The 26267-nt window shown below is 42.6% G+C and overlaps 1 protein-coding gene across 1 annotated transcript in view; it reads right to left on the bottom strand.

Annotated features, from left to right (window-relative positions):
* Positions 1-26267, bottom strand: part of dclk1a (doublecortin-like kinase 1a) — a gene marked incomplete at its 5' end in the record, with an annotated part of 155785 nt that overhangs the window by 83684 nt on the left and 45834 nt on the right. Inside the window, 1 exon segment of the mRNA XM_084319654.1 lies at positions 9654-9753. Within this exon segment, the coding sequence (XP_084175780.1) occupies positions 9654-9753 (100 nt within the window).

The following is a 26267-nucleotide window of genomic DNA, read 5'->3' as shown; positions in this document are numbered from 1 at the left end:
GAGAAGTGTGTCCATGCCCAAATCCTCGAGTACGTGGTTTAGTTGGGCCCTGGTCTCCAGCAGTCTCTTCAGCATGTCAAGAGTGCTGTTCCAGTGCGCACTACAATCCCGGGGCAGAGTTTTACCGCACCTTTTGATCATTTCTTCGTTCGCAACTGAGGATTTCCTTACAGCGTGCACTAGCTTTCTGGCCTTGGTTATGAGTGACTCAACACTTGGGTGCTTCATGGCGTGTTTCAAGGTGAGCTGAAGGCTGTGGGCCAGGCAGGGCATTCTCTGGAAGTTGTTGTTCTCCCCGTCTTCTAGTAGGTCAAGTTCTTGGCAGAACAGAAAGAGAAAACAGGCAAACAATAAGATTATTTGAGCAAAATGTAAAACGCACCACAAAAATGTCCTACAGCTCTGTTATAATCCCATTGTATCATGTCCACATTTTGAAAATAACGAATTCATAAATTAGGGATTTGGCTGTAATCACCCTAACTCTAGGGTAGGGGTCATATTGAAACCATATTTGTAAGCTTATTTGTTTTATTATATTACATTTCTTACACAGAGCTCCATAAACTTTGGAACAAAGTATGGCACATACATTTAGTTTAATATTGTGTCTCCACATTTCTTTTTTTTTATCTTGGATATGAAATGACAATAACTATGATGTTAAAGCGCAAACTTCAAACTTTTAAAATTTTAAACTAAATTAGAATGTAGCATACATTCAAACCTTTTTTTAACAGGTACACCTATTTGGATTGGAAAATTCCTGTGACCCCAGCATGAAGATTTAGAGTAGGCTTATTTCATATAGTTGGATAATGAACAAACTCACATGTTCATAGACTGCATTGATTTCAGAGTGGCTTCTGGGCACAAAGAAAACTGTAGTTTCCAGTAATTTTTGTTTGAAAAGAAAATATTCAAGGGACCACATGTTAGGGGATTCACAAGTTGCGAAGAACTCCTGCATCTTATTGTCAGGTTCTCTTCCCAGCCTTTCTGCAGTATATAGGCAGTATATCTGTATGGAGCAGCCTGCATAGTTGCAGTAAATAAGGACAAGCAAACAAAGTATTTTCAGATTTTTCTTTTTCCATTGAACTCTATGGGGGAAATATCAAGTTAAAGATGACAGTGCTGTTTATATCACGGTGCATTTTTGTATCCAAAATAAAAAATGAAATTATGAAGACAAAAAATAAATACAAATCTATTTGTCAATGTAACCACACTCACCGAGACCTTCACTTTCCTCCCTCTCCGCGTCGGAGTCTGACTCCGTCCACATTCCGCTCCGTCTGCTGTCTCCGCTCCCTCTGGGCTGAGCGTGAGGAACGTCTGACTCGTCACTCTGCCTTCTGTCTCTAAGCAGCCGCACAGCCTTGACGATGTTGGAGCCGCTATCCGTCACAATCAGCAGCACCTTGTCTTCTCTTATGCCCCACGCGTCTAATGTCTGATCAATGTAGCGGGCCATGGACTCAGCGGTGCACGGGTGCTCTGTGCGGTGCAGGTTAAGCAGGGCATGGTGAACCTGGCCTCTGGGCGGATGGTAAAAACACGCCGATACACCCATGAACGATGCTGCCAATCCCCTCCTGCGGAAAGCATCTACACATAGAGTCAGCTTCCTCGCCTCCGTTATGATCTCTTTTAACTTCCGTCTTGCTGTGTCCATCTTAGCTCCGATCAGGCCATTCACTCTCGCTGCGCCGGGAGTTTTGAAATCTGGTTTGAGTAAAGTGCTGAACTTTTTGAAGGCAATCGACTCGCATAGCCTGGTAGACATCCCAGTCTCGATAAACATGTGAACCAATGCTTCCTCATACTCGTGATGTTCCTGTGTATTTAATGACCAGCAGCTTTCTGGTTGCTGGTGGAAGCACTGCATTTGTGTTTTCTGCTTTTCTGCTCCATGGGGTACGTCTGTCTCGCATTCCACCGCGCTGCCTGGCCTGGGGTTAGCTTCTGTCTGGGGGCAGGGGGACTGGGCATTAGCCGTCAGGTGCGAGCCTTTCAAATGTATTTTTAGATTGGTGGGATTTTTCCCCTTGAGAAATGTTCCACATATTTCATCATTGTCCACTACAATGCACTTGCTCCTATAATAATAGAAGATATCCGCAATGGCGGCTTATATGTATGAAATAAATTGACATTTGACAATAAAATAAATTTTCTCTAATCTAATTACATTTTAGTTTTGTTTTCATCTTTTTGTAAAGCCTCGTTTTTATCTTTATTTCAATTAAAATATATATTTTTTGCGATAATAACCTTGGTGTGCATACCTGCATACATTAGACCAGCATACAACAACTTGGGGAGTAAACAGAGGGTAGGTGGCATTTGTTCACAATCTACAAATCATACCAACACTATCAAGTCCCAGAAATAGACAACAGTATCTATAGCAGTGATCTATAGCATTGGCGTATTGTTTTTCACCAAAAGCAGTTGTGTGACTGTGTATATATAGTCAAAGTACCCAGATGCACAGGTCTGATGTATACAGTACATGGATGTGTATGTGGCGTCTGTGGAGCTGGAACTCTGCTGAGTGTCTTTGAGCAGCTTGTTGCACAACTAGAATGATATGGAAGACAACACTACCTCTGACAGCACAGCTTGTCTCCCAGTGTGAAAGGGAAGCCAGTTTGGAAAGGCTTTATGACACTACTATGTAGCAAGCAGGGATTTATTTTTTGAGCAGTTTCACAGGCAAAAGGGTTTAGCAGAAGCACAGAACATGAAATGACAGAAAAGACAGACATATTCTTGAATGGTCTTTTAGCCGGTACATTTGAAAGCATGTGTAGAATTCCCATCGATAATATATCTATCATATATCACTGTCAGATTAGTTGTGATACCCTCTTATAATTACCCTAAACAAATGAGACCATTGCCAAAACAATTGGTAGCCTGATTTTCATGTTAAGACCACATTTCCCATAAACACTGTCGCTTCCTGTTGCAAAGGAGATGTCCCCACCTTCCATCAGCATGCAGCAATCCGCATGGATTTGTTTTGAGGAAGCAAGGAGAGGGTTAACGCTAGGCCTGCCATCACAGAGACCTGGGTTACATTTCTGGCAGCAATACTTCCAGCTTGGTCAGTCGTCCCTACAAACACAATTGGCCGTGTTCACGGGTGGGAAGCCAGTGGGTTATGGATCCTGGTCGTGTGAATACTTTCCCTAAGGGGTTTGTACTTCCGTGTTCGGTTTGCGCGATCTGATTGGCCACTGACATTTCTGGTCATGTGACATGTGCGCCAATCGTGTGACGGCAAGTTCTGCGCCTATTTCCGGGTCTAATAGCCTGCAAACTACCTAACGCCTAGTTTATCACTGGTTAAGCTTAGGCGACTCTTTCGAAGTTGGTTAAGGTTAGAGTTTGGAATCAGGGCTAGTGTTCTATCGCCCTGCTCTAAGACAAACTCTAACCTTAACCAACTTCGAAAGAGTGCCTAAGCTTAACCGGTGGCAGAACTTGCCGTCACACGATTGGCGCACATGTCACATGACCAGAAACGTCAGTGGCCAATCAGATTGCGCAAAAGTACAACCCCCTTAGGGAAAGTATTCACGCATCCTGGTCATTGCAATAGTGACTCCTACTGGTAGATCGGGGCAACTGTTCAGCAGGGGGGGATCTGGGGGAGATACTGTAGTGTGTTACGCTCTCCCAGTGAAACTTCTAGCTGCCAGGTGAAAAGAAGCGGTTGGCAATGGCGCCTCCACATGTCTCCTCCGATACATGTGGTAGTCTACACCCTCTCATGACCGACAGTAGGGCAGCATGTGGTAGTCTACACCCTCTCCAGACCGACAGTAGGGCAGCATGTGGTAGACACCCTCTCCAGACCAACAGTAGGCAATGACCAGGAGGTAATTGGCATAATGACAAAATTGGGGGATGGGAGAAAATTATAAAAGAAAATATTTAAAATAAATAAAAGCCTTCTTGTGCGCCAACCCCATAGGACACAATTTAAACACAACACAGAGTCTACCAATGGTCTCATCCATTTTCTTTGTGGTAATTCTGCCAAGACATGAACATATTAATGATATATTGATGTTGAAATCCTACATGTAGGGGCTTTTATGAATCTCGTTTAAAATATGTAAATAAAGTACTAATCCACCACAAGAAAAAAGGTACATAATGTTATAGCCATAAGAAATATATTTAGCAGCCTCACCCAAACCATAGCCCTAACCTTAACCACACTGTTAAACTAACCTTAACCTTAGACATAACTGTAAACCTAACTTTATACTCTACTAACCATAACTGTTAACCTAACCCTTATTAAAACTTAACTTTATACCCTAACCATAACTGTTAAGCAAACCTTAAAACTAACTTTAACTCTAACCATAACCAATGCCGATTAGTACTTTATTTACGTTTTCTGTTGAGACTATGTGCAGAGAATGTCTGTTGATTGCATGGAAACCGGCGTGATGCATTAGACCTGTATTACAAGAAGAGGATGGGTCACATCCCCAACATGGCCATGATAGACCTGTATTACAAGAAGAGGATGGGTCACATCCCCAACATGGCCATGATAGACCTGTATTACAAGAAGAGGATGGGTCACATCCCCAACATGGCCATGATAGACCTGTATTACAAGAAGAGGATGGGTCACATCCCCAACATGGCCATGACAGACCTGTATTACAAGAAGAGGATGGGTCACATCCCCAACATGGCCATGACAGACCTGTATTACAAGAAGAGGATGGGTCACATCCCCAACATGGCCATGATAGACCTGTATTACAAGAAGAGGATGGGTCACATCCCCAACATGGCCATGATAGACCTGTATTACAAGAAGAGGATGGGTCACATCCCCAACATGGCCGTGGAAGTTATTCAGCACTGAGAGACACCTGGGATAGCGCTACTTGGTCCACGCCGGTTGCGTGAATACTTTCCCCAAGGTGGTTGTCCTTCCGCGTTCGGTTTACGCGACCTGATTGGCCACTGACGCTTCTCTCAACGCCCAATCGCGTTACTCCTAACGCTCGCTCCTAACTTTCAGAACTTCTCTCAGTTCCACAAGTCCATCACATCAGCCGATTGATATGAATAGCGCGTTACGTTATATAGAGATGAAAACAATACGTTATTTATATTGATGTGATGCCGATTGATATGAATAGCGCGTTACGCTAATATAAAGAGATGAAAAAATACGAGGAAATGGCCTACGTTAATATAGAGAGATGAAAACAATACGAGGAAATGGGCTACGTTAATATAGAGAGATGAAAACGGGCTACGTTAATATAGAGAGATGAAAACGGGCTACGTTAATATAGAGAGATGAAAACAATACAAGGAAATGGGCTGTGGAACGGAAGGACTTGGGCTGTGGAACTGAAGCGTCAGTGGCCAATCAGGCCACGCAAACCAAACGCGGAAGGACAACCACCTTGGGGAAAGTATTCGCGCACACCGGTTACCTCAGCGGTGCATGTGCGCCACAGAGCAGCCACACAGCCTGCGTGAGCAGCGCCCCCGTGTGGCAGCAGCAGAGCGGCACGCTAGAGATTCAGCGTCAATATACTTATCTTGCTCGTATTTGTGATTACTTTGTTTATGAACATCATTATTCTATTCATCATAATCCATGTTAACTGCTAGTCCTCAGTAACTCTGCCACTCTTCATGCCATTGAAGACAAATTATTGATTATTATTCTACATCAGACCTGGGCATTGTACGGCCCGCGGTGACCGGCCCGCGAAAGATTACATGATAATATAAAAAAAAAAAAAAAAAAAATATATATATATAATTTTTTTTTTTTAACTTTTTTCTTTTCATCTCAACGTTCACACGCACGATATACGCTTACCTAGGATTTGACTTGATTCAACAACAAAGCAGTCGGGGCAAGCCGAAAACGGTCGAAAGTGTTGGTTATTTGAAGTTTGGATTTTTTTTTCACAACTGAGGTAGGTAGATTACATTTTTAGAGACTAAAGTACAGCAAAAAGGTACCGTTGGGTACCAGTATCGATTCACAGGTACCGGTACCGTATCGGTTCAAATGTGAACGGTACCCATCCCTACTGAACACACAACTGCAGGGCAAGGGCATTTTTGCTCATGAAATGCATAGCCATGTGAAAGCCTTCATGACAAAGTTGCAATTAATGTCAAGGCAACTAGGCAGCAACAATCTCAAACACATGAAAACCCTGAAAGAAGTAAAACCATCAGCTGATCACCGGCACAGGTACTCATCCATGTTGGGAGCACTGCATGATGAATTTTCAAGGCGTTTTCAAGATTTCAAAAAGGTTGAGGATGAAATGCAGCTGGTTTCCTCTCCCTTTACCTTCAGTGTTGATAGTTGTTCAGCTTGAACTCATTGACCTGCAGTCTGATTCACTACTGAAAGAGCACTTTAAGTCAGCATCACTGCTAGAGTTCTACTCTGCTCTCAAGGAGGAGAACTTTCCAAACATGAGGAGACATGCTCAGAAGATGTTGGTTCTCTTTGGATCCACCTACATATGTGAACAGACATTCTCAGTCATGACGTTTACCAAGTCCAGGTACAGATCCTCTCTCACTGATGAACATCTGGCAGCTGTGCTTCGCATCTCCACCTCAGACATGCAACCTGACTTTGATGGACTTGTTAAAGCTCAACAGAGACTGGATTTCTCACACTGAATGGAAAAAAAAGAAAGAACTGAAGAACACTAAAATGTGGAAATATAACAAGTGAAATGAGCCCACTTGATATTTTTTTTTCTTTTTTTTGCACAGTTCTGAAAACATTAAATGTTTAATATAGGCATGTAAAGTAAAAAAGGCTACAAAACTGGGACACTTTTCTTTACACAGTTCAGTGACATGTCTTGTTTATTTTGGCTATAAGATGATGTGATGTCTTTAGAAAGCTAAGCAAATCCTTGTTTCAATAGTATATGAAACTCAAAATGCCCTTTGTTATTAATGTTTCACATTTTGTTTATCATTTTGGAAATAAATTCTATTTGAATAAATTATATTTTTGAAAGCTAACCTCACATTTTAATTGCCAAATAATAACATACACTCTTACCAGGGGTCAAAACAATGCCATTTACTGCTTTTTATATAGAAATAAAATGTATATTATGCATAATTGAGTTTGGAATTTTGGCCCGGCCCTCCAACATATTTTCAGTTGCTCATTCGGCCCCCTGGGAAAAATAATTGCCCACCCCTGTTCTACATGTACATCACAATTCTGTTAATTATGAAAATTGCTTGAAATGTCCCCGTCATTTTGTCTGGATCACTTTCTCTGCATCAATAATAACACATATTTGCTCCATCATGCCTGGCGAATGTCTAAATGGCCTGTGTGCTCCCTAGAGCAAGTGTTCGCCTTTGACTTTGTATACATTCGGGACGCCTCTAAATTTAGTTTTGCGTTGCATACTATTATAATGCAATTTGTCAGGGGCGGCTGGGTAGCGCAGTGGACTAAGCACTCACCTACCACCACAGAAACTCTGGGATTGAATCCAGCTGTCAGCGGTACCTCCGGCTTGGTCATTCGTCCCTACTAACACAATTGCCAGTGTTAGCGGGTGGGAAGCTGGTGGGGTATGTGTCCTGGTCGTAAACTGCAACTCCTACTGGTCGGTCGGGGCGCCTGTTCAGCAGGGTGGGGATCTGGGGGAAATAGCGTGAATCTCTGCACGCGTTACGTTCCCCCAGTGAAACTCCTCGCTGTCAGGTGAATAGAAGTGGCTGGTGACTTCACATGTATCGGAGGAGGCATGTGGGCGTTCTACACCCTCCCCAGACCGACAGTGGGGCAATGTACGCAATGACCAGGAAGGGAATTGGCATTACGACTAAATTGGGATGGGTGAAAAATACAGAAAGGCCAAAAATAAATAGAATTTAGAATGCAATTTGTCTTCCAGTGGTACCAGGGGAAGCCGTTTTTGAATGTTTCCATGACAACACTGACCCATCCTCTTCTGATAATTCTAACATTAGACTCAGATAGATGATATGTTACCATGGTTTATTTGGATGAACATTCCATTGGCAGCTGTGATGGAAATTCCAACTGTCCTGAGTTGCAATGAATTCAATATCTACATGGTCTCACTATTCCAATCCACACAGGAAACAGTCAATTCAAAATAGTATGTAAGCCATTTTGTGTACCAAAGACAATCACCATGAAGCATGATAAGGAAAGTCTGTATCCATTCAAGTGCTGTGAGTGGAAGCCCCGCAGGAAACTCATCAATGGAGCTGAAGTTAAAAGCCTTTCATTCATTCATTCATTCATTCATTGAGAGCAAGCTCTCATTCTGATTGTCCCCAGATGAGTGGGAGAGAAAGAGGAAGAAAGAGAGAGAAAGAGAGAGACGAGGAGGAAGAGAGAGGGGCATGATGACCCTGGTTGGATGGCCCCTTCAGCTAATACACGATGAAGAGGTACAGAGGGAAACAAAAGTACTAAAATATGAATGTGAAAAATCGGCGTTCTTTGTTCAATGAGTAGGGAGGGGGAGTTGAGGAGAGAGAGAGTGAGAGAGAGAGAGAGAGAGAGAGAGAGAGAGAGAGAGCGCTGATGACGAGGTGATTAGCAAAGGGGTGGATGATTGATAGGAAAACGAGGATGATAGAATGACAGGGGCAGATTTGAGTGAAATGCGGGAGGGAGGAGGGAGTAAGAGAGCGGAGTAACATTAAGAGTGTAATGCTAGTGGACCAGACAACCTACATGTAGCATCTGACACCTGAGCCACACAGATGTGTCATACAAGGAATACATATTACATGCACATTAATATTCAGATATCTTTTCCAGATACTCAAGTGGCCTATTGCATCGGTGAGGTGTAAATGCCATATAAGCTCATATCATGACCATGAGAAACCTGAATATGATCGCTGTAATATGGCGATATTTAGGATACTGGTTATAGTGCATAGGAAATGTGTAGCCATTTAAAGGGTTACATTTTAAAATGTGTATTTGCATAATGCTGTGCCTGTATGTTTGACAACAGTATTGTTGAGGTAAATCCATTTAAACTCAGGTCACTACCCACCTTATTAAAGTGGTATAAGTCCTTATGGTAATTCATTGTACAGATTATATTAAGTATATAATACAAGTCACATGAAAATAGGCTTTTTAAGGAAATGAAAAGAAAATACTATTCTGAAAAATATATTTATGTTTCATGTTGGTGATTATTGTATTCCAATACAAAATAATTTGTACAGAAATGGCTCATTGATGTAGTATTTGGAATGGAAATTAGATGATAATATATATATACTTGTTAACTTGCAACACATAGCAGCAAGAGAAAATCCTCATTTTGTCACTTTTCAATAGAATTGTTTTTAACGGATTTGCAATTTTCGCTTATTTCCCGCAATTTCCCCGTAAGTGAAACACCGAAAATGTCACAAATTGCATTGACATTTGAGAAAAGCTGCAGCAAATTCTAGTATTTAGCACAACGTAATAATCACAACAAAAAAATATTATAATAACAATCTTGCTGGGTCTGACTATAGGGATCGGAGGAGGGGCGCAAACAAAAAGGAGGTTGGATCAAAGGATTAATGAGCAGGTCGTTCCTCACCGCTCTCATCCAACAGGAAGTCGTCCTGGTAGCGGAACTTCTCTGGTCCACATGCCATAAACATGTCCTCCTCGCCGAAGAAGTCCTGCAGACAAGTCACCTAGGAACACACACACATAAATGTATACAAAGAGGTGTTAGTTATAGGTACTGGTAGGCTGAAATATAACAACACACACACACCAGCCAGTCACTAGAACGGGTACCAAAATGTAATTCCAATAATGATGTAGTATAAGGAGGTAAGGCAAGTCCCCGAAGCCTGTTTTTGGGATTCAAACTTCGTCAGGGTTTTTCGAACAAAGGTTTGAACCTTCGTTAAAAAAAATAAAAAATTTATTTCTTTTAATTAAATTTTTTTTTTTATATAAATATCCTCAAACTAAATCCTCAATTTGAATAAAGTGACTAATCTGATTAAATGAGTCTTTCTTTTTTATTAAATCCACTTTCTTTAATGAATATAACTCAGCAGTTTTTTTTTATACTATAATATTAGTGTAGCCTAATCTTATCTGCAACTGTGAAGAAAAACCCCATTGGTTTAAACAGAATGAATAGACACACACACAAAAACATTTAAAAAATATATATATATAATTTGCGCGTCTCCATCAGCGAGTACCAACAAACCTTATCATAAAGGACACAGTGATGAGTGTCGTATCTATCATTATTACATGGCGTTTTCACATTCGCCGAAATGCTTGCTTGTGATTGGTCAATAGCGCTTGTCAGAGGTCCGTTATTACCCGATAACGGACCTCTGCCGAACAATAATGACCGCTGTGCGCAGCTGGACCAATCAAGCCCACTACACACTGTATCAGTGCTGCTCAGCATATGCACAGCTGCACTGAGTCATGCGATCAGACCACAGACCTGCCGGCTGCCGATAATAATAATCACTTTATTTGGGCTGACAGAGCCACAGAACAACTGCGTCTGCATTTGATCTCGTCTTGTCGATGAATTAGGTATATTGTTAGTAAGTTAGCCATGTAATAAGCGGGATAATGTATAGCCTATACTCGGTCATTGTCGCAAAATAATTGACCTTCACTGACGTTTAAAACACCTCGGCAGCATGGACGGTCAGGTGGCGTAGCGGAGATTGCGTTCGTCACCAAACCCCGGAGCGGCTAGATTCGCCTGTTCGAATCCAGCTCACAGCTCCGGGGTTGTCACCAGCTTGGCTGGCTGTTCACACTAATACAATTGGCTGTATTAGAGGGTGGGAGAAGATGGCGGGGTGGGTCCGGGTCATTGTAAACAGCGACTCCTACAGTTCGGTCGGGGCGCCTGCTAAGCGCGGATAGGACTTGAGTGGGATAGTGTGATCCTTCCACACGCTACGCCCTCTCAATGAGAATCCGCGCTGCCAGGTGAAAAGAAGCGGTTGATTGGCTGGACGTGTGTCGGAGGAAGCACGTGATAGCCTCCACTCTCCCAGACCGACTGTGGGGGGTAAGTGCGCAGCGACCAGGAAGGGGATTGGGAATTGGCATAACGACTAACATTGGGATGGGAGAAAATCTGAGGAAAATGGAGGGGGAAAAAGATCAATAAAAAAGAAAGAAAAAAAACACCTCAGCAGCGAGGAGGGGGATGGCTGCCTCCTACCTCCAGTCAATGGTCTCTTTCATTTATTTTTAAAATGTTGTTTCGCACATGGAAGTGTATTACAGTACATTACAAATTCCCATAATTCATTTAGTTATTATAATCAAATACACCCATAAGCGAAAAGGAGCAGGAAGAAGAATAAATTCTTATTCAACTATATTCAACTTATTCTGACTACACACCCTCAAGACCCCTCCGCTCTACATCTTCTGGCCGCCTCAGACCCAGCTGACACCCGGCCAATTACTTCTTCTACTATTATGTACCCTACTACTATGCTAATATTCTTATACCGCTACCTATCTTGCTAATATATACTACTATATGCACTCAGAGTGTATCAACACTCACGCTTGATACTATTTGATGAACAATGCCACTAACCCTTAGCTGTAGGCTACTGTTGGACTGTAACAATTCCATGTACGAATAAAAAAATATATAATAATAATAATAATAATAATAATAATAATAATAATAATAATAATAATAATAATAATAATAATAATAATAATAATAATAATAATAATAATAATAATAATGTGAAATGTACCCCTCCGAGCTCATCATTATCATCAACACAGGCCAATCATAACAACACATTACACAACTGCGCATATACATCCTAATTCGATTTAGCCTAGGAGGCTAATTTGATATCTGAAGTATCTCCACGATTGACTCGTCTATTCACACCCACAGGCCAGCCATGACTTTATATGTCATGAGTATAATCACAGAGGTATTTAATAGAGACCATGGTGCATTCATCCCCACCTCCCACCACCACAGAGCCATTAAGACCCATGAGGCCACCATGGGGGCGTATGGTGTTCAGTACTGCCTCTAGGTATCACACCAAGCACACATCTACTGGTAACATATATCCATGGCAAATAATGGCCCATAATCCATTCTGATTCCATTAGTCAACAATCACTCACACTCTGAACTAAAGGCACAGCTACTGTAGCAGCAGTGTCGCCAGAATATTACATAAATGGCATTGTGTGGCATGTGTGTGCGTGTGTGTGTGTGTGTGTGTATGTGTGTGTGTGTGTGTGTGCGTATGTGTGGATGTGTGTGTGTGTGTGTGTGTGTGTGTGTGTGTGTGTGCATGTGTATGTGTGGATGTGTGTGTGTGTGTGTGTGTGTGTGTGTGTGTGTGTGTGTGTGTGTGTGTGTGTGTGTGTGTGTGTGTGTGTGTGTGTGTGCATATGTATGTGTGGATGTGTGTGTGTGTGTGTGTGCAGAGAAGGTGGAGGTGTTGTCTAGTTCTTGTTTTTCTATCCTGGTGGGGACTATGAGCTGGACACATGGTGAATAGAAATCAGCGTGTGTCTATGACCCCTGCGGTTCTCTCAGAAGTCCCCACCAAGGGCATTTTCACGACATTAATGTGTGCGTGTGTGTCATGGAACATCCCCGGTGGTCACACAGTAGTACTGCAGTCCCCACGAGGTACCATGTTTTAGGCTGGTAAAGCTATGCCTCCTAAAGTGTGAAAACGGAAGTACAGGAAGTACCGACTACAGGCTTTCCGGTTTCGACAAAACAATTATAGAAACGTGTGGAGTGCACAATATTTCCTCGTTTAAGCCACTGCAACGGCTTTGCCTGAATAATTTACAACATGACCGGGACGTTCTAGCTTGTTTGCGGACAGGATTCGGGGGAAAGTTTGGTCCGTTCGGAGGCATACACCGGAAATTCTACCCGATTCACACTTTCGGCCGTAGTGCTTTACCAGTCTTTATCTCACGGAGAAGATAAAACTGGGAACGAGGGTAACCATGTTTTGGAACTGTTTTGCGGTTCATAACGCTATTGGTCAAGAATGGTATTCTGACTAATGACTATTAGTGACACTTGCTGGTGGTGTGTGGTAAGACACAATGGGAGTGTCCCTACCTGGATAGAAAAAACAGACAAATTAATTAGATGTTATACATTTTGATATTTTAACATGGTAAAATAATACATATTTCATTATTAAAAGTTGGGTCTCCATGTAGCAAAAACAAGTATATGTGCGCAGGAAAATGTGATTTCAATTTGTATTTCTATGTGTATTATTGCGTGCATGCATGTGTGTGTGTGTGTGTGTGTGTGTGTGTGTGTGTGTGTGCGTGTGCATGTGCGTGGATGTATGTGAATGTGTGTGAGTGTGCATATGTGTGTACTGTATATGTGTGTGAGTGAATGTGTGTGTGTGTATCTGTGTCTAAGGCGAGGATGAAACTCCTAGTACAATAGTGCTTTGTCCAGTGACAGGATGCTGGTGATTGATTGCTTCTGAGGCAAGCAGCTAATTTCTCTAACAAGACACTACTGATACCGCTACTGCTACGGTGAAGATAATGACTGTGAAGAGAGGTGGTAGTAAGAGACAGCCCTGGCCATTTCCTCCACATTTATAACATTGTATTTAAAAAAATAAAATGTGTTTCCTTTACATTCACTTGCTTTCCATTAACTCATTCCCAGCCAACAACGTATATATACGTGATTGGCCGACAACTGTTGAACGCCAACCACGTATATACGTTATTTGGTCAGTTTTCCTTTTTTTCGATTTGAATATTCTATTCAATGTTACAGACCTGTATGTTGCCGTTAAAAGGCATACTGGGACCCCAAGGGTGCAGTACCGGCCAGATCCTTCCAGGTGGCAGTATCGAGAGTGCAGTAAACCCTGTCCAGACCCTGTGTTACACTCAAATGTCTCCGGGCACTGTATTTAGACGGAGCCGAGTGAATCGCTTCATCCGACCACTTCGAAACGCATCTGGCACACTTGATGCATAAGTTGTGCCAAATTATGTCCGGGACCAGATGGACACCAATACTGGAAATCGCGATCAGACAATTGGAATATTCTTTTTGGAATACCCCCGACCAGAGGTAAGGACTATCTGACATCAATTTCAGCTTGATCCAACAATGTTTTCATATCGATCCAGCTGATCGGCTTCTGTAGTGTTCAACACGAATGCCGTTACTGGCCATCAAAGCATAAAAAAAACTACCCCCCCCCCCTTTCATGCATTCATGATGAAACATAATACCTATTATATACATTTGATTTGGAAATAGTAGCGTGTCCAGGCAAGAAACGCCAACGCTTATAATAGAATACACGTAGCGCCCTATAACTCAGCGCTTCATGAATGATCCCGGATCACTCCTAAACTATACTTATATTCACCACGGGATAACGCGCAAATGTATGCATGTTCGATGGAAGAAAGTCAGTGTCAAATGACTATAGTATTGTCTCCATAGCTATAATATAGAATATAGATATAGCTCTACAAACAAAGTGACGCACTCCTATCTTTAAAGCGTGGCATAGCTACAACGGGACCCGGCTAATCCCTGGCTCTGAATGAGTTAAAGCTTGGAAATACGGCCTCCCGTATACGGCCTCCCGGGCGACAGTGGCTCGGGAGGTAGAGCAGTCGTCTGGCAATCCAGAGGTACCCGGTTCGATTCCCGGGCAGCGTGTCGATGTGTCCTTGAGCAAGACACTTAACCCCTAATTGCTCCCTATGAGCAGGTTGGCACCTTGCATGGTTGCCTCCGCCGTCGGTGTGTGAATGTGTGTGTGAATGTGTGAGTGAATGTGTGAGTGAATGTGTGAGTGAATGTGTGAGTGAATGTGTGAGTGAATGTGTAAGTGAATGGGTAAAAATGTGAGTAACAAATTGTAAAGAGCTTTGGATAAAAGCGCTATATAAAAAAGCAGCCATTTACCATTTACCAAATACATTGTAACTGAATATCTTACACATATCTTTTAACTGTGATATCATTTTGTAGACTTTTTTTTATATCACTAATTGTGATACACAAAAATCCTGTTACCCCTTGTGACCCCAACCTTTTCCCATAACTTCAAAAGCAACTCACCAATGCCTTCCTGATTTATTTGACATGCAAATGTAGAAAATGAGTGATGAGACACGCAGTGATTGGCTAAATCATGCCAAATTAAAAATTCTAAAAGCTTCCAAATGGGCCTTTGGAGTTTGGATAAAACCATGTTTGTACTGTCTACAGGCCCATATGAAAATGAGTGACATGAAAATGAATCACAATTGAAAAATAGCATTTCTATGGTAAAACAGTGTACTCAGAAATACTATGGCAAATCATTACAGTATTTCTGTGGTAAATCAGTGTGTATGAGAAAATCACAGGAATGCTATAAATCAATACAGCATGTTTTTGCGGTAAATCTTGATTGTGGGTATGGAAAGAAAAAACAGGAATACTATGTATGTATGTACTACTAGGTTTTACTATAGTTTATTTTGTTATAAGGGCAAGTATGCAGTATCTGATGATACAAGTGAAACACAGGCTCTGTCAACAAAGCAACTGGTACAGCAGGAACACATGTCAATAGATCACCATCCACAGTGTCCTTGAAGACTACCATGTGATCCATAAAAGTACTTGTGATTGATTACCCTAGCCATTTTGTTCATTTAGTTTCTTTCTGCATTACCATTACAGTTCTACAAATATATTTAGGTAAAATAATACGTAAATGTTATTATATTTCTAAAACTCACAGTAATCACGATCCATCACAGCATGTGACATCAATGACAGAAACCTTTAATGGTAAAAATATGAAGCAACCATATACCACTGTACATAAAATGTATATTCCTACATAATGTGTCCAATAAAAATATTTGCAACAGAAATGTTAAATGGATTGACAGCCCGGATTACAAGACTTTACTGCAACATATCATTCATTGTTGCCATATATTTTTGTCACTTGCCATGTCTCTTTTCTTCTTCAATTTCAATCAATCAATCATGGATCGCAGCAGCGAACACGTTTGATGCTCCCAGCTCAAGCATCCATGTCCCTATAGGCCAGTGCAGCGATAGAGGAGACTTCTATTACAGCTTCAGTCAAGTCAAGGAGAGGTTTCTGAAATGAGGCCCTTTGAAGCTGCTCAGCCCTAGATAGCAGAGCATAAACGCCAGGTAAACAGGGGAAAAAAGACAGAAAGTAAAGCGAGAGTTTGGGGGGAGGAGAGGAAGAGGAGAAATGAGGGAGGAGAAGAGAACAGAAGATGGACACTTTTCATGTAGGGCCGCTGAGCAAGCTTTGATGTCATAAACTGGGGGGAGATAATGTGGAGCAACGCACACACGCACACAAATACATGTGCACACACAGACATAAACACACACTCACACAGACACACACGCCAACACACACTGGGAAGGGTGTCAAACGCATCCACTCAAACACATGCACACTCAGACACAAACATGCACATTCATAGACCCACACACATACAGTACATGCACACTTGTCACTCTCTCTCTCTCTCTCTCTCTCTCTCTCTCTCTCTCTCTCTCTCCCACTCTCTCACTCTCTCACTCACACACTCACACACTCACACACTCACACACACACACACACACACACACACACACACACACACACGCACACACGCACACACACAAACATGATTCATGATTTAACCTATTTGTATCCATATGTAGCAGCCTGAATATTCTACAAAGTATTCAGTAGTGCTAACTAACTGTTACTTTCCCTGTGTGTGTATAACGTGTGATTTACAGTGTTCCTTTGGATAGCCTAACAGTGTTCCTTTGGATAGCTCGCCCAGTCTAACGACGAGGTGAGGTGCTACTCTTCTCCGGATGCAGTATGGATTACTAGCAATAACATTGAGCCCTTTTTCCCTTTCTGGAGCGGTCCTTGAGTGGGACCAGTGGAGGTTGCCAGCAGGGGGCGGAGTGGCAGTGGTGGCAGGTGGAGCAGTGGAGAGAAGCAAGCAACGAGGAAGAGGGAGTTACCTGGAGGCGAGGGGAGCAGGAAGCTCTCTTCGACATTGGACTTGACGGTGATCAGTCGCAGTTACAGTGGACGGGTACTCAAACGAGCCCGTGGAAGAAGTGACGTTGGAGAGCCCCGTCGGAGCGAGCGGCGGGTGATGAGACATACTTGCTAGTGACGGGTTATCCTAGAAGTATCAGCGATAGTGTGTGAGTAAGAGAAACCGAACCCAAGGACTAACGTCTAGAGCTAACGAGACTAACGTCTAACGTTATCGGGTTATAGTAGTTACTGTGTGCGGTATAGTAGTATGCTGCTAACGGCTCCGTCTGACTTGAGTAGACTAGCCACGTGGTATAGCCAGCCACGTTGCGTTAGCAGTGTAACCGAATAGCAGGAGGGTGCGTCGAGACCCAAAGCTTAGCTGTGTTTAGGGTAGCCAAAGTATTAGCTTGCGCGACAGAAGCAAGCCAGCAACAGCAGCGGTGGACGTTTCCCAGACAGTACAGAGGACGCCTCTTCCCACCAGCAGAGGACGCCATACAGCAAGCTCCACCAGCTAACCACTGCCTGCTGTTCGCCCAGCCTGCTGGCTGTGCTGGCGGATCGCCGACGCCATCTTGTCATCCGGACTAGCGGTGACAAGAGTGGGTCCGCCATCTTGGCTAAGTACTAACAGTACCACGTGTATCAACAGCAACGTCCATTGAAGTGAACGCTAACAACCAGTGTCTAAGGGGTACCCCGAACCATTTAAGCCGGCTTAGGTTAGGTTTTCTTTGGTAACGTGGGCCCACATTTACTTGGTTTATTTGGTTATTTGTTTATTTGATTGTTTGATTCTTGAATTCCCAATGTGTCTACATTTTATGCCTGGGTTCCCCCAGTACAAGCGGGGTGTTTTAATGTATTGAGCACTAGATGCCTATGGTGGGAAGAGCTTCCCCTACATTGATAACAAGAGCACCCGGTGCCATATATTAAGGATTAACATTGTAATGGATAACCTGCCCAGGCTTCTATATAAAGTAGACCTAATTGGGATCATTGTGTGTGTCTGTTTCTTTAAGTTCCATTTGCTATTCTAACCTCTGGGTAAATATTGTGACTGCATAATTATTTAACCCTTACACCCCATTTACAGAATAGCATTTGAAGGGTCTATACAGGTGGTCAAGGAAGGGTACTGCTTAAAGGGAAGCCCAATAATATTGAACTGACAGTCACTGGGTGTGGGAGGGCTGTCGGAGGTACTGGGGGAGTGAGGGTGTGTGGGGAGCTACTGCTGACCGCCTTGGAAAACGAGGGAGACCAGAGTACCAATCCCCAGGTTAGTAAATCCTGGGCCCCATCCACTCCAACTGCAAGCCCTCCAGAACGACGTTCCGGGCCAAAGACGGGGGTACATATAGGTCCTATAGTATCCTACTACCCAGTGTCTGTGTACTACTACTCCCACAAGCAGGGATAATCCACCCTTCTACACATATAAATTACAAAAAAGCAAGGGACACAAACAATGTAAATACAGTCGCACATGAAGAGACCTTTCACATACATCATTATATTAAACACTCAGCACTGTAATACATTATTCTGTGGTCATGTAGAATAAATAATGTATTAGGTCAAATCAATGTAATTATGTCCTTGATTTTGTGGCAATTATTTAAGTAAATATAAAATAAACATATAAGCATTCTGTTTATGTAATTCCAAATAGAGAGAATATTGCGTGAATCCAACCTAATGTAAAGAATTGAAGATGGGCAGCGATGACCTAAAGGTTAGAGAAGCGGGCTTGTGACCAGAAGATTGCCAGTTCGATCCCCCAACCTGCAGGAAAGTGACTGATTAACACTCTCCTGACATTGTTGCTCAGTGGCCAATAATGTCAGACTATGGTTGTACTGGGAAGCTCCCAGGTGTGAATGTTACATAATTGTGTGAATGTGAAGCAGGGTGTTGTTGAAAAAGAGCATCTGTGCTCAGAAATTAACGGGTAAATTCATTTTCATTATTACTATTTATTTACAAATTTAGAATGTTCTGTTTTTCATAGCAACTCAATATCGTTGTTTACGTGTTAATGAATGATTATTGTACAATTATTGTATAATGATCGTACATCTAGCAGTGGTGTGTGAGAAATTCAGATTGTGGCTGCAATTCTGAATGGCTCATTTCAAGAGGGAGGGTTCTTCTCTCTCGCACGCGCTCTCTCTCTCTCTCTCTCTCTCTCTCTCTCTCTCTCTCTCTCTCTCTCTCTCTCTCTCTCTTCACACAAACAGTGAGAAGGGTGTGAAAAGTATGGTTGCCATGGCGATATGGCTCTCAAGGCATCTGTGCAGGGATGACACCAACACTTGCTACACCCTCTAGTGGCATGATGTTGTACTGCCTCAGAGGGAGCCAGATCGTCCATATCTCATGGGCCTGAATGCAGAACACAGCAGGGGAGAGAGAGAGAGAGAGAGAGAGAGAGAGAGAGAGAGAGAGAGAGAGAGAGAGAGAGAGAGAGAGAGAGAGAGAGAGAGAGAGAGAGATAAAGATAAAGGAGATCTATTCTTGACTGCTGTGCATTGCTCTCTTTCTGTGACAAAACAAGCTGCTTTGATGTCTCTCTGGTTGGTTCACACAGTGTACAAGAGTCAGTCCATATACATAGAGAGAGAGAGAGAGAGAGAGAGAGAGAGAGAGAGAGAGAGAGAGAGAGAGAGAGAGAGACAAAGACAGAGACAGAGAGACAGAAAGAGAGAGAACGTGGTACAGAAAGAAATAATGGAGAAGAAACAAGGGAGAGGGAGGGAAAAATGATGAGAAAAGGGAAGTGGAGGTTCATCACCTCAACTGGCCTCTCAAAAGCTTCATCATGCTTGTTTGTATGTTTGTACAGTGCCCCCCCCCCCCCCCCCAATGTACAGTTTTGCTTGTTTATACAGTGTTTCTCCCCCCCCCCCCCCCCCCCCAGCCACCTCCAATGTAAATTACCCAGTATGGTTGTCAATATCCCAATGTACCCAAACCCCCCCCCCCCCAACCTCCTCCAATGTACATTTTCTACGTCAAATGTATATACTCCCTTCTCCCGACTCTTTTTGTATCACAAACAGTACTGTATTTGCAAATCTGGTATGTCATAAATGTATAGATGTAGCAGTACTGTCTATCTGTATGTCATGTATGTCATATATGTCCTGATGAATTGAAAATGGGGGACCCTGAAGTAGAGCTGCCGCGGTATCGGTATTACCGCGGTATCGCTGTTACATCATGCCCACCGCAGCGTTGGGCTGAATACCGGCATCACCGCTGTTTTTTATTATATTATTATTATTATTACGCTCTCGTTGGGCTTGCGGCTCTGCAGATATACCCTACTTCTCTGTCGAGATTCCAAGCGACCCTATTGGGTACCAGAAAAGTCACATGAAACACTGCAGACCACAGATTGGTCAGAAGAGATACGCGAAGTGCTTTTACTTCCTGAATCTCAGCCATGAGCCATTGATCAGAGCTCAGTCACAACACGGCTAATAGTACGTTAGCTCCCACCGGAGACCGGAGTGGATTGCCGTCGCTCCTCAGGGAACGAGGCATAATGATTTTACTGCAACGAAATGTTATAATAAAAGCCCTTCGTTCTATACACTTGTCTGATTGAAAACTTTATTAACAGACCGCAGAATGGGTACAACTCGGCACGCTCTGAGCAAAGAAAGGAACTTAGATATTAATTTAGTAACGCTTGCCTTGCTATGGTCCGGTAAATACGAACGTGTAACTATACTAACGTTAATGCCACAAATCGAATGCCTTTGTAATCATAAGTAGTAACGTTATAATAATAATAAGAAGAAAGGGTCGGGGGGGTAACCGGCGGGCGTGCCGCTACCACTCCTGCCCGCGACACCTAGTGAACGGCGCACGACCAGAGGGGAGACTTCGAATCCGTGTTTCACTTTTAATAACTAATGCGTGCTTGCCGAATCCCAAACAATATTCATGCTGCAAAGTCATCCTCTAAAGATAGACATTTAGACTAGAGGCAGGCTATATGCTATAAAGAGTAGACTACTACTAAAAAAAAAATGCATTCAAACTTTTTTTTTATTTTGTGTGTGCGTGCGGTAAAAACCGCGGCGGTAGGAAATATTTTGCAAATTTGTGCGGTAAGGAAATAATCAATACCGCGGCAGCTCTACCCTGAAGTAAACAAGACGAAAGTCTTTCTCTGGTCTGCATCCCCTTAACAATTGTGTGTATTGAGCTGTACTGTATTGTACCCATTCTGCAATCTGTTAATAAAGTTTTCAATCAATCAATCAATCAATCAGTGCTTTGTCTCTCAAATGAGGGACGTGGTTTGGAGTTTAGTTTGCTGCGGCTCTGAGCATCGTGCCTCTGGATCACAGAGAGTGTGATTTTGAAATTAAAATGTACTCTCTGACATTTTGGTTGACAAATTATTTGTTTTTGTGTTTTTCCCCCGTATTTACAAACCTGACTTGTGGTTTGTGGATGAAGGTAGATTTCTTTTTTATTATATATTTATATTAGCTTTGTTCTATGGGATCTACATTATACATTATTTTTTATATAAATGTGTGTGTGTGTGTGTGTGTGTGTGTGTGTGTGTGTGTGTGTGTGTGTGTGTGTGTGTGTGTGCATGTGTGTCCTCTGTGTGTGTGTGAGTGTGTGTACTGAGGAAGTTGTTGCTGCTGCTGCTTAATTGCCAGCCTGTCCTCGCGTGATTGGTTAAAGAGAGTGGGGCGGTCTGTTTATGGCTTTTAATCACCATTGCTGAGAGAGAGACGGGAAGACAAGGGAAAAAGTGGAAGAAGTGGGAGAAACAAAGACATCCCACCTCCATCAGAGTTTAGCATCAGCTTTGACCTGACAATGCATGAGTCATCAGAAATATCCCCCAAATTCACCACTGATCAACAGAAACAAAACAAGTTACTTTCCCTCATTGCCTGCTAGGCTTGGGTGGTATGACGGTATTACGGTATACCAGGGTATTTCGAGATCCCGCCGGTATGATTCTCAATACCGTGACGTCACAGACTGCTATTACACTGACACGGAGTTGATTGTAGTGCACTGCACACAGCACGCGCCAGCAGAGGGTTACGTGGCTACCGTTCTGGGACTGGGAGCTAACGTTAGTAGTAGTACCTGGATGGTGCGGGGTTACGTGGCTACCGTTCTGGGACTGGGAGCTAACGTTAGTAGTAGTACCTGGATGGTGCGTGCTAACTAGCTACCGTTCTGGGACTGGGAGCTAACGTTAGTAGTAGTACCTGGATGGTGCGTGCTAACTAGCTACCGTTCTGGGACTGGGAGCTAACGTTAGTAGTAGTACCTGGATGGTGCGGGGTTACGTGGCTACCGTTCTGGGACAGGGAGCTATCGTTAGTAGTACCTGGATGGTGCGTGCTAACTAGCTACCGTTCTGGGACTGGGAGCTAACGTTATAGTAGTACCTGGATGGTGCGTGCTAACTAGCTACTGTTCCGTGATTTGTTTACTTGGTAACACGGGTTGCTAAATGCTAAGGAATTTAGGTTCAACGTGTTCCAATATAATCGTTATGTATGGTGATAACGAGTATATTGTTAGCCCCCCCCCCCCTTGAAGAAAATGAAAGTCATACCGTCATATACCGTATACCGGGGTATTATGTCAGCAAGTTATGACGGTATGAAAAAAATGATACCGCCCAAGCCTATTGCCTGCCATCCATCTCCGGTTCTATCAATTGTTCATAAAAAGAAAAAATAATACAAATAATAATAATAATAATAATAATAATAATAATAATAATAAATAATAATAAAATACAGACTTTGACATTGTGTCTGTATTTATAAGTATCTGGTTTACCAAGAAGAAAAGCTCACAGGATGGTCACTCGGCAGTCGGCAGGTCCGGCCAATACAAGAATAAGCTACCCCTTCTGTAGATTCCAGTAATGAAACGGGAACTAGTAGCATTGACGTTAACAACCAGCAGCTACCTCAGAATCTGTAAGTAGCCCTTCTCCCAACCCTCATCTTCGAGAATTAAGCACTGCAGTGTAATTCCAGATGACCTTGGGGTGGATAAACCCAAACAGGCCTGGATAGTGTTCCAGTTCAAATGTCCCCTGAGCTGCACTTGTTTGATGTGTAGTACCGTCCTGTTTTGCACTAATAACTGACTTAGGCCTCAGACTGTTTGTGTTTGAATTGTAAGGTTTAATAGCGGAGTGAGACGACACGACTCTAGCATACTTTGCCATTCTTATAAATAATAGGCTGCACTATGGGGTCTGAACCAAAGTGTCATCATTGAAATATGCAGTAAATAAGCATACCATTTCATGGTAGTCTTTTAACATATAAACCTACATGCTATTAAACTATTCAATATGAATTTGTTGTTCCGTTAAAAAGTCTGGGGGGTTTGAGTGTTGCTGGACAATACTAGCTCTACCATGCAGGCTGCATGGTCTGGTAGGCCTGAACATTATACATGGTTATATTAGACTTGGTAACATTATACATGGTTACATTAGACATGGTAACATTATACATGGTTACATTAGACAGGGTAACATTATACACGGTACATTAGACATGGTAACATTATACATGGTTACATTAGACATGGTAACATTATACATGGTTACATTAGACATGGTAACATTATACATGGTTACATTAGACATGGTAACATTATACACGGTACATTAGACATGGTAACATTATACACGGTACATTAGACATGGTAACATTATACATGGTTACATTAGACATGGTAACATTATACATGGTTACATTAGACATGGTAACATTATACATGGTTACATTAGACATGGTAACATTATACACGGTACATTAGACATGGTAACATTATACATGGTTACATTAGACATGGTAACATTATACATGGTTACATTAGACATGGTAACATTATACATGGTTACATTAGACATGGTAACATTATACACGGTACATTAGACATGGTAACATTATACACGGTACATTAGACATGGTAACATTATACACGGTACATTAGACATGGTAACATTTATGTTGGGGCTAATGGACTGTAAAGCTGACGGGACCGTTCTTATTGGTTTGAGATGATTTTTGTTGTACCATACGTTGCTATGGGGTGCCCCATTTATTTTGATCCTCTTTTTGGTTAATACAACACTTTGAATTTAACACTGTTCCAGTACTCTCATTCTTTATAGCTGAACAGGTTTGTTTATTATTATCAAGCTTGTTACAACACGTCCAGCCAATCAACCGCTTCTTTTCACCTGGCAGCGCGGATATTCTCCGAGAGGGCGTAGCGTGTGGAAGGATCACACTATCCCACTCAGGTCCCATCCGCGCTTAGCAGGCGCCCCGACCGAACTGTAGGAGTCGCTGTTTACAACGACCCGGACCCACCCCGCCAGCTTCTCCCACCCTCTAATACTGCCAATTGTATTAGTGTGAACGGCCAGCCAAGCTGGTGACAACCCCAGAGCTGTGAGCCGGATTAGAACAGGCGAATCCAGCTCACAGCTCCGGGGTTGGTGACGAACGCAATCTCCGCTACGCCACCTAACCGCCCGTCTTTGTTTGTTTCTTATATATTCAGGTTGTTCTTTTGACCTGATAATGGTCTAAGAACAGTGTAAAATCAGGCGGTTTGCACATGATTATGTTCTCTGAAAATAGCCATACATACATACAACCCAACTCAACTCAATAAGGAATGCTAACCATGCATGTTATGTTATTATGGTAGGTAAAGGTAAAATGCTGGATGTGGATATACTTACAGTATATGGATGTGTATTGTGTGTGTTATACTGTTTCTTAGATGTCTGACAAATAAAAGTAACAAACTGCCATGGTCCTGTGAAGCTAAATGGGTGTACTTAAAGAGCATGGCACTAACACTACAAGGGTTCAGGGTTTGATTCTCATTTGGGCCAAACCCATACTGAAAAAAGTATGTATGTATGTAAGTATGCAGTCATTCCATTTTAAAGCACTATAGCCTAGTACTAGAAAAGCGCAATACTGTAAATGCATTTATTCATTCATTCAACAACAATTCAACTGTGGCTGTTCAGGTGTTCACAGTGCCACCATGTGGCCATACTTGGGCAGTATTATTTGGTTGCCTACATCTGTTATAAAGAGAGGACCTGCCATGTAAATGTAAATGGACTGCATTGATATAGTGCTTTTATCTAAAACTCATGCCTTACATTCACTCAGACATTCACACACCGACAGCAGAGGCGACCACGCAAGGTGCCAACCTGCTCATCGGGAGCAGTTAGGGGTTAAGTGTCTTGCTCAAGGACACTTCGACACACTGCCGAGAGGAGCCAGAATCTAACCGGGAAGCTTCCGATTACCAGGCGACCACTCTATCTCCTGAGCCACTGTTGCCCTCGGATACCAGGTGTCATGGGGCTACCTCATGGCACCTTTGATTGCCACGCCCTTACTGTCTGTGACAGGCCACACACCCACAAGCACTAGCCAGTCACTGCCTACATGTAGAATTGAATAATGCTGTATGAAGCTGTTTCTGTAAAATTCTCAAATTAAATACTTGGTCAATGACTCAACAATGCTGTATAAAGTGAAATAATTAAATACTGGATAATGACTATTATGTGCTCTATTCTATTGATTGCATTAAGCTGTGTGTTGCCAGGTGAGACATCAATACAAACATTACACAGGTCTGTATCCACACTTGTTTGTCTTCTTCTCTAGAATACTGTCGGGCACATGTACTGCTGCAGTCCCCTGACTGCATAGCTATCATTGTGCTATTTCTATCCTCTGTTGTTTCCTTTTCAATAAAGGTTCAAGAGAGAGACGGTGCACATATCACACTGATACATGCGGGCAGCTGAAACAACAACCAGAAAGAGGTTGAGTGAAATAACGATTTATTGTAGTGTCCTAGTCAGCAGTAGTCAACATAATCCTGGCCACTAAAGAGGCTCCATGTGGAGGGTAGAGCTGCCGCTGGGGATCCCACCACTGGAGCCTTTCTCGGATGGAGCTGTCCGTGGTGCTGAATCTACTGTGCTGCACACAGAGAGAATCTAGAGGCAGACAGAGAGAGATAATCTAGAGACA

The sequence above is a fragment of the Notolepis coatsorum genome (genome assembly GCF_963971535.1).
Source record: "Notolepis coatsorum genome assembly, chromosome: 8".
NCBI lineage: Eukaryota > Metazoa > Chordata > Actinopteri > Aulopiformes > Paralepididae > Notolepis > Notolepis coatsorum.
This window is presented reverse-complemented; position numbering and strand designations above follow the sequence as displayed.